This window comes from Betta splendens, chromosome 5 (assembly GCF_900634795.4).
Source record: "Betta splendens chromosome 5, fBetSpl5.4, whole genome shotgun sequence".
Classification (NCBI taxonomy): Eukaryota; Metazoa; Chordata; class Actinopteri; order Anabantiformes; family Osphronemidae; genus Betta; species Betta splendens.
In genome coordinates, this window is record NC_040885.2 from 99,738 (window position 1) to 107,943 (window position 8,206).

The following is an 8,206-nucleotide window of genomic DNA, read 5'->3' on the forward strand; positions in this document are numbered from 1 at the left end:
CTTCTAGTAGAACAAGGGGAAAGTGGTCTGAGCCTGGAACTATGCACCAAAGTCAAGTTATTAATGATCAAAGTTGACTGTATTACAGTATGAACTGGTAGTTTTGAATACTAATAAATCCAAAACTATACAGTAAAAATACACAAATCTTTGTGGGGTAATAGTACACCTCTAGTAGAACAAGGGGAAAGTGGTCTGAGCCTGGAACTATGCACCAAAGTTAAGGTATTAATTATAAAAGTTTCACAGTATGACATGGTAGTTTTAAATAATAATAAATGCTTAATTTTACAGTAAAAGTATACAGATCTTCATTAGGCGACAGTTTTTCTATATATGCAATATTTTGTTTCGTATTTTTCAATATTTTGAACAGACCAGACGTGTCGCTATGAAAAGAGGAAGTCGCGACGAGCGTGTTTTGTTCTCTGCTGTAAAGCGCGTAATACGGGCGCAAGACGTTTCTGAAGCGCGGCTGGCTGAACGACGGATGAACGAACGACGGCTCACTTGACCGCAGTAGTTGCAACGATGCATTTGCTACATAAATGAGTTTGATCCTATTAAAAATAAATAAATTTTCTTAACCTACTGTAGAGCTCTGCAAACATAATAAAACATAATATAATACAAAAACATAATAATGAAACAGATGCAGACAACGGACATAATTCTCTGGATTTATTCTGGATCGTGACCAGGAAGCGACCGCTGCAGCATTATCCGCGTGTAGGAAACGAAACTTAAGTGAACCCACTTCATCAGGTGCGATTTTCTCTGCGAGACTCGTCGTCCTCTTGCAGCACGAACCTTTTACTCAACGTTCATCTATCGACTTCATTCCTTGTAAATATCGCGTTCACTTAGACAGAACCTGTCGCCATGAACAGCCTGAACCAACAGTTCGAGGAGAAGGTGCGTCCCTGCATCGACCTCATCGACTCTCTTCGCTCTCTGGGTGTAGAGAAGGACTTGGCTCTGCCTGCTATCGCCGTGATTGGGGACCAAAGCTCAGGGAAGAGCTCTGTGCTGGAGGCGCTGTCAGGGGTGGCTCTGCCCAGAGGAAGCGGTAGGTGAGAAAAGTCACTTTGAAGGAAACCGTGTTCGCCTGTAAATGATGTGGGACATTGGGTTTTCTATAAGATTGCGAGCAATTTAATGACAAATATCATATCCGTCTTTAATTCTCACCTTCACACAACCTCATGCAATATAAACAGTTTGCTCCTGGGTGTTGCACAGAAAATATATAAACTAATATGAAAGTATATGAATAACTATCAATCTCTGTTAATGTTGTGTACTGGTTATTATTGATTATAATTTCGTCCCCATTCTCAGCCCCTCTCCGTTTAAAGATGAAGAAAAACAAAGATGGAGCGGAGTGGCATGGAAAGATAACCTATTTGTACAATGAGGAACAAATAGAAGACCCTGGGGATGTGGAAGAGCAGGTCCAAGAAGGTATCTTTGTTGTGTTGGTATTCTTAAATGGCACACAAAGATTGATATTATAACCATTTTAGCATAATCACTTAATCATGACAATTGATGTATGATTGAAATACGCCCTCAAACAGTTGAGACATTAACCCACAACAGTTCATAAGAGCCAACAGGCCAGCCTGGTAAACCCATATAACAGATCAAGTACTACTGTAAAGTTGCTGTGGTGCATGACAAGGAAGTTAGAAGCACCCCATTCTGATTTGTTTTTTGTCAAATCCATTCTCATGATAGTCAGTGTTCTTACAATATTGTGCTGTAAAAGTGTATGTATGTTTTATGTTTGAGTATGTATATTCACAATAGGTATTACAGTATGATGCATTGTACTGAAATACATTTGATTATCAGAGGCCTTTTGCAATTGAAGGCCCAAACTGACTCCCTGATCTTGTTCTCCAGCTCAGGATATAATGGCTAATGGGTTACATTGGGCCAACAGTGATGAGGTGATCAACCTGGAGATTGAGTCTCCTGATGTTCCTGACCTGACACTCATTGACCTGCCCAGCATTGTCAGGGTGGCTGAAACAGGACAGCCAGAGAACACTGGTGATCAGGTGGGTTTGCTCACCACACCTAATACCTCTAAGTTTGACTATTTGCTTGATTCCCACCACTACATGTTGTATGAGTAACTTCTTTCATCACCTCTGGTTTATAGTGTGGTATGAGGTGCCTTAGGGTGCCTTAAGTCTATGACTTATTCAGGATTCAAACAACTCTATTAATCCCAGAGGAGAATTGCACACTTTGATCACTGTCACAGATAGAGGTACGCACAAGACAGTAGGGAGATTAAAAATAAGAACGCTAACACATCTACACACACTCACATCTAATTACTAGCTAAAGTTTTATTATACATGGTATTGCAGATTCTCTACGTACAATGTTAGACACAGTGGCTCCTCTGAAGAAGGCAGTGAATTAGAGGAGGTTAGCTCCATGGTATAACCCAGAGATCTGCAGCCTAATGCACAGGACCAGACAACTAGAAAGGCGTTCCAACAAAATAAATGTAAACTACATAGCATGGAAGGAAACACATTATTCCTCCTTAATCAAGGAAAACAAAAACAACCCCAAGTTTCTTTTTTAGCACTATAACCAGGCTGACTAAAAGTCATAGCTGTGTTAAGCCAACCATCACCTTAAATCACGGCAGCAATGACTTTATGAACTATTTTACTAATAAAATGATCACTATTAGTGAATTAATTCAGCAAGGACTTCCTCCAAATGACAGAAATCACTGTCTGCATCCAACAACTTATATAAACCCAGTCCTCACTTATAGAGCTTTCCCCCCTCATGGAGTTAACTTCAATAATTAACTCTTCCAAGTCGTCCACCTTTATTTTAGACCCAATCCCAACCAGATTACTCAAAAAGCCTTTTGCCTTTAATCAGCTCGTCCATATTAAATCAAAATCAACCAATCTTTACTAATAGGCTACGTACCACAGGCTTCTAAGGTGGCCGTGGTCATACCTTTATTGAATCTTTATTGAATCTAAAAAACTATAGCCAACTATAGGCCCATTTCAAATTTACCCTTTATGTATAAGATTCTTGAAAAAATCGTGGCTAAACAATTATTTGACCACCTGAGTAGGAATAACCTGATTTTCAGTCAGGATTTAGAAAACATCATAGCACAGAAACAGCTCTGTTTAGAGTCACTAATGATCTTCTCTTAGCTTCAGACAATGGTCTAGTTTCGTTCCTTGTCCTGTTAGATCTTAGTGGTGCATTTGATACAATTGATCATAACATTCTATTACAGAGATTAGAACATAGCATTGGAATCAAAGGCATAGCACTGGCACCGGTAGGAAGGATCTCATGGCGTTCTGTGGAGCACCTAATACTGATCAGCCTCTGGCTGAAGGTGCTCCTCTGTCCAGCCAGCACACTGTGTAGGGGGTGGGAGGTGTTGTTTAGCAAAGAGAGGAGTTTGACCAGCATCCTCCTCTCAGCTACAACATGTAGGGGATCCAGCTCCACCCCTAGAACAGAACCAGCGCTCCTGATCACTTTGTCCAGTCTGTTACTGTTTGCTACATTCATGCTGCTGCCCCACAGACCACAGCGTAAAATACTACAATGGCCACCACAGACTCATAGAACATCCTCAGCATGGAGCTGCACACGTTAAAGGACCTGAGCCTCCTCAGGAAGTACATCCTGCTCTGAGCCTTCTTGTACACAGCTGGTTCTTTTTCCAGTCCAGTTTATTGTCCAAGTCATTATTGGTGTTATGTTTATAAGAGTGCAAGTATTGCTCACTTGTTCACTCTGCATCAAAGACTTCTCTTTACACTGAATGTGAAATTTACTCTTTTTTTTAGAGGATTTCAACCAGGTAAAACAGATGTATTTATGACAGGAAACTACCAACAAGAAAAATCTTTTTTGCTTTCAGATTAAGAGACTGATTCACAAGTTCATCTCAAAACAAGAAACCATCTGTCTGGTGGTCGTTCCGTCCAATGTGGACATAGCAACCACTGAGGCTCTGAAGATGGCACAGGAAGTGGACCCTGATGGAGAGAGGACTTTGGGTAAAGCTAACTGAATAAAACAAACCTTACTTTATTACATGTGTCATTTTTTAACAGTTTTCCATTAAGTCTGACTGGTGTCTTTGTCAGGAATCCTGACCAAGCCTGATCTGGTGGACGAAGGCACAGAGGATACTGTGTTAAAAATCGTCAATAATGAGGTCGTCCACCTCAAGAAAGGTTACATGATCGTCAGGTGTCAAGGTCAAAAGGAGATCACAGAACAAGTCTCTCTTACTGAAGCCATTGAAAGAGAGAAAGCCTTCTTCAAGGATCATGCGTATTTCCAGTAAGTTCCTCCTTTCAGGTATTTTGTATCATCTTCTGTATGTGAGTGTTTCACAGCAGCTTCTTGTTCTTGCTGTAGCTCGCTCTACAGCGATGGCCACGCCACTGTTCCCAAACTGGCTGAAAAACTCACAATTGAGCTGGTGCATCACATCCAGGTAAGAAGTTTAACAATGCTTCATATAACTGTTTTATGGTATCAATTGTATTCAGTCTTTGTACTTTGATCCCTGCTGTTTTTTAGAGGTCTCTACCTCGCTTGGAGGAGCAGATTGAGGAGAAAATAGCACAGACTCAAGCTGAGCTGGAGAAGTACGGCACCAGACCCCCGTCTGATGCAGCTGAAAGACTCGTCTTCCTCACTGACGTGAGCTCCACCCCTCTATTTAAAACATTGGAAATGACGAAAAAAGTGAGAAAAAAAAGTATCAGTTTCTGCTGTAATATATGCATTTTAGAAAATAACCACATTCAGTCAGGATGCCATCAGCCTGACAACAGGAGAAGAACTCAAGTTTGGAGAAAGGCTCGATGTGTTTGCCATGAGCACAAAAGAGTTTGAAAAGTGGAAGAACCACTTGCACCGTTCAGGGGAAATGTGTGAGTACTTGATGTTGGTGTGTAAATAGAGCTGCTCGTCAGCAGGACTCTGAAAGTTTTGTTTGCGTTGCAGTTAACAAAAGAATTGACAGAGATGTGGTTAATCACAAGAAGTATCATGGAGAATTATCAAACATCAACTATGACACATTTGAGGTCATGGTCAAAGAGCAAATCCAACTGCTGGAGGAACCAGCTGTTAAAAAACTAAAGAATATATCAGGTATGTGATAAGATCTATTTTTCTTTGTGTCCCGAATATTTTTAAATTATTATACAATCAATAAGATATAACAATAATTCATGTTACCTGCTTATGGTTAATAAGGTCAAATACGGTGCTGCTGTCTCTTCTTTGACTTCCTTTCTTTAGATGCAGTAACGAGAATGTTCCTACAACTTGCCCAGTGTAGCTTCATTGGATTTCCTAACCTAATGAACACAACCAAGGTCTTCTATACATTTGCTGTCTGTTGCTATGTCTATTTAGTTCTGTTTAGTGATAAACAGAGCTAAACATTTACTCACACATTGTATGATCTATAGAAGGCGATTAAGAACATTGGGGAGGATAATGAGAAGGCAGCAGAGTCCATGCTGAGGACTCAGTTTAAAATGGAGTTGACTGTTTACTCTCAGGACATCTCATATATCAAGAAAACTGAAAACGGGAAGAAGGAAGGTGACATAGTTAACACTGTTGGTGCTGAGGCCAACCTGAAAGAGTTAATGAAACATCTTAAGTCTTATTATCAAGTAAGTTTGTTTGAAATATTCTACATTTTTTGTTGGATTTATAATTTGTATTGGACTGTAATGCAAGTTTTCTTTTTAATCCTCAGGTTGTTGTTAGGCGTCTGGCTGACCAAATACCTCTGGTGATCCGCTATAAGATGTTGCAGGAATATGCCATTAAGCTGCAGAAGGAGATGCTGCGAATACTTCAGGACTCGAGAAAAATTGAGTACTTACTGAAGGAGGATACAGACACAGGCAACGAGAGGGCTAATTTGCAAAGTCACCTTAATTTCCTCACAGAGGCCCGCACCTACCTGCTGGAGTTCTAAAGTATGGACACAGTACAACCTACCAAATCCATGTGATTTGTCGGTTTGCGTTCCACCATAAGCGGTTACACTTATTGCAGACAATGCCACAAGTTGTAGCCTTCATATTTGACACCATTTTAAACTTGATTGTAACTGTGTGCAATTAGGCCGTTTCACAATGATGTACTTTTGCTCCCCCTTGTGGTTTATAAAATGAAATAGTTCAGGTTTTATTTACGTGAACAAAAAAACTGCTGGATTCCTGCAACAGGTCTAGAATAAAATTCCTAGGTATGAGCATCATGACTTCCTCAGCAAATTATTTCAAACATAAAATAAATTGTGCAAACAATAAAAAGCAAACCAAACATATTCAAGACAACTTTATTCAAAAAGACAAACAAAATAAACCAAAAAGATCAGTCTCCATTTTCAGCAGGGCTCTCCTGGCTGATGTCATCATTGTCAGATTTCTCATCATCTAGAAAAGACAGACACTATTAGCTAGTAAGGAAACACTTCCATTTTCAGGGCTCAAACATTGTGTAGTTTGGGGTTGGGGCAGATGAGTATCACTATGGAGACAGTAAAAAAAAAAAAAAAAGCGTAAACATTTTGATTACTCACTCTCAAGTGTCTGCTGTAGTTCCTGTATGGTACTGAGTAGGACATGAAACTGTTTCTTCCTTAACTCCAACTGAGTAAGACAAAATTGAGAATAAAATGACTACCAATGATTGGAGGCATTAAAAGGGGAGAGGAAATGTATTTGGCTTTACCTTTGCCTCCACACTCTCTTTGATGTGAGACAGTTGCTGGAGTTCTTTGTCTAGAGCCTCCAACTGCCTGTAAAGCAAGCCCAGGTTGATCACAAACCAATTAAAATAAAAGCCAGAGCTGCTTTGACATGTTAAACAAAACTATTTGGTCAATAAGTGAATGAGACAAATGACACAAGCTGACTTACTTTAGTGTTTCATGACGGTCTGGGTGCTGCTGGATAACCTTAGCTAAAGCATCATACTCTATAATAAAGAAAGTGTCAAATGTAACATTGTTCAGAAATGTAGAAGTTACAGATGTTGCATGAATATTTCCTTCACTGCTACAAAGTGTAACCCTACCCCTAAATAATGCATTCTCTGCACACAGACTCTATAAACTGATCCAGACGTGTCTGAACATATTCTTACCTTGACGATTTTTTCGTATTCTCTTTGCCCTCTGAATTTCCTTTTTACACTCTGCTATTTTTTCATGTGCAGACGTGATGCTTTGTTCTGCAATATGGACATCATATACAGTTGACAATATATGGTCACCTTGTGCACCTATTTAATTAATAACTGCAGGGTAAAGCTTCACAGCCAGCCAGACAATAAAATCTAATTTTGTACCTATGTTCGTGTAGATTTTCTCATAATTCTCCATTTCCCGAAGATTCATGTCATAAACCATCAACGTTTTTCCCATGGAGAACTCACACTGGGACAGCGTTCCCAGCATCCTTTGGTACTGAGTAAATCTGAAAAGCAAGATGATTTATGATTCAAAGCGGGGTGGTTCTGTTTCGAAGCGGATTTTTTTAAAATTCAGAGTCTATTGCTAAGGTCTCTAGAGCTCACTTACCCTTCCTCTGGAGTTCCAGAAGAATTACACCACTTGGTGAAACTCTTCAGCAGCACATTGATCCGGCGGTCATCTCCAGCCCCATCGCCGTCAATAAGAAGGCGCTTACGAATAACTTCATCTACGTTAATCAAGGTAAAACGTCAAATAAGCAGCCTTCTGAGAATAGGCAGATAAATCAAAGCGCTGCTAAGCTAACCATATGCTAACTAGCATGGCTATTGTTTCTTTAGCTTACCTGCTTTGAAAAAATAACTATGTATTAAAACATTTATAACAATAACTATAAAGAAGTATGTGCTTTAAAATTCTTGACTCTTATTTGTACTCGCGTTTGTTAGACAAGTAAAATCAACAATTTTGTTCCAGTTAGCTTACTTACCATCTGTTACAGCCCCCATATCTGTACCCCGGATGTATTAGGTTAACTTTATTGAACAACAGAAAATTAACAAAGCAGTCCGCCCCTTCCTTGAAAGCAGAGAGCGGTGATTGGCCATTGAGAACGTAGAGTATATTTAAATAAAGCTTAATAAGGAAAAAAAATGAAAATACCCTAACGTCAAC

The 8,206-nt window shown here is 39.6% G+C and overlaps 2 protein-coding genes across 3 annotated transcripts; one reads left to right on the forward strand and one right to left on the reverse strand.

Moving 5' to 3' along the window:
• The first annotated feature begins 233 nt into the window (after positions 1 to 233).
• Positions 234 to 6,316, forward strand: LOC114855724 (interferon-induced GTP-binding protein Mx-like). Of its 2 annotated transcripts, none has more exons than XM_055508955.1 (12): positions 234 to 1,069; positions 1,342 to 1,464; positions 1,909 to 2,066; positions 3,935 to 4,073; positions 4,164 to 4,362; positions 4,441 to 4,519; positions 4,606 to 4,728; positions 4,820 to 4,961; positions 5,035 to 5,184; positions 5,335 to 5,411; positions 5,508 to 5,717; positions 5,804 to 6,316. In XM_055508955.1, the coding sequence occupies exons 1-12, from the start codon at positions 883 to 885 to the stop codon at positions 6,026 to 6,028; spliced, it is 1,812 nt and encodes a 603-aa protein (XP_055364930.1). In that variant the 5' UTR covers positions 234 to 882; the 3' UTR covers positions 6,029 to 6,316. The 2 variants fall into 2 exon arrangements, with proteins under 2 accessions (XP_055364930.1, XP_029006952.1); XM_029151119.3 differs by having other exon boundaries at positions 933 to 1,073.
• Positions 6,317 to 6,378: 62 nt separating this feature from the next.
• thoc7 (THO complex 7) lies at positions 6,379 to 8,150 on the reverse strand. Its single transcript, XM_029151120.3, has 8 exons — positions 8,022 to 8,150; positions 7,640 to 7,760; positions 7,408 to 7,535; positions 7,204 to 7,290; positions 6,978 to 7,035; positions 6,790 to 6,856; positions 6,638 to 6,707; positions 6,379 to 6,491 (listed from the first exon to the last, which is right to left on the reverse strand). Exons 1-8 carry the CDS (start codon positions 8,038 to 8,040, stop codon positions 6,430 to 6,432), a joined length of 612 nt encoding a protein of 203 aa, XP_029006953.1. The 5' UTR covers positions 8,041 to 8,150; the 3' UTR covers positions 6,379 to 6,429.
• Between the last annotated feature and the right edge of the window lie 56 nt (positions 8,151 to 8,206).

What these genes read in the sequence shown, in the direction of transcription:
- LOC114855724 (XM_055508955.1), top strand. Translation starts at nt 883, where the DNA reads ATGAACAGCCTGAACCAACAGTTCGAGGAGAAGGTGCGTCCCTGCATC. An exon ending in AGCTGGTGCATCACATCCAG is followed by an intron (nt 4,520 to 4,605) that starts GTAAGAAGTTTA and finishes GCTGTTTTTTAG; the next exon opens with AGGTCTCTACCTCGCTTGGA. An exon ending in ACCTAATGAACACAACCAAG is followed by an intron (nt 5,412 to 5,507) that starts GTCTTCTATACA and finishes TATGATCTATAG; the next exon opens with AAGGCGATTAAGAACATTGG.
- thoc7 (XM_029151120.3), bottom strand. An exon ending in GAAAATCTACACGAACATAG is followed by an intron (nt 7,291 to 7,407) that starts GTACAAAATTAG and finishes TCCATATTGCAG; the next exon opens with AACAAAGCATCACGTCTGCA. An exon ending in AATACGAAAAAATCGTCAAG is followed by an intron (nt 7,036 to 7,203) that starts GTAAGAATATGT and finishes TCTTTATTATAG; the next exon opens with AGTATGATGCTTTAGCTAAG.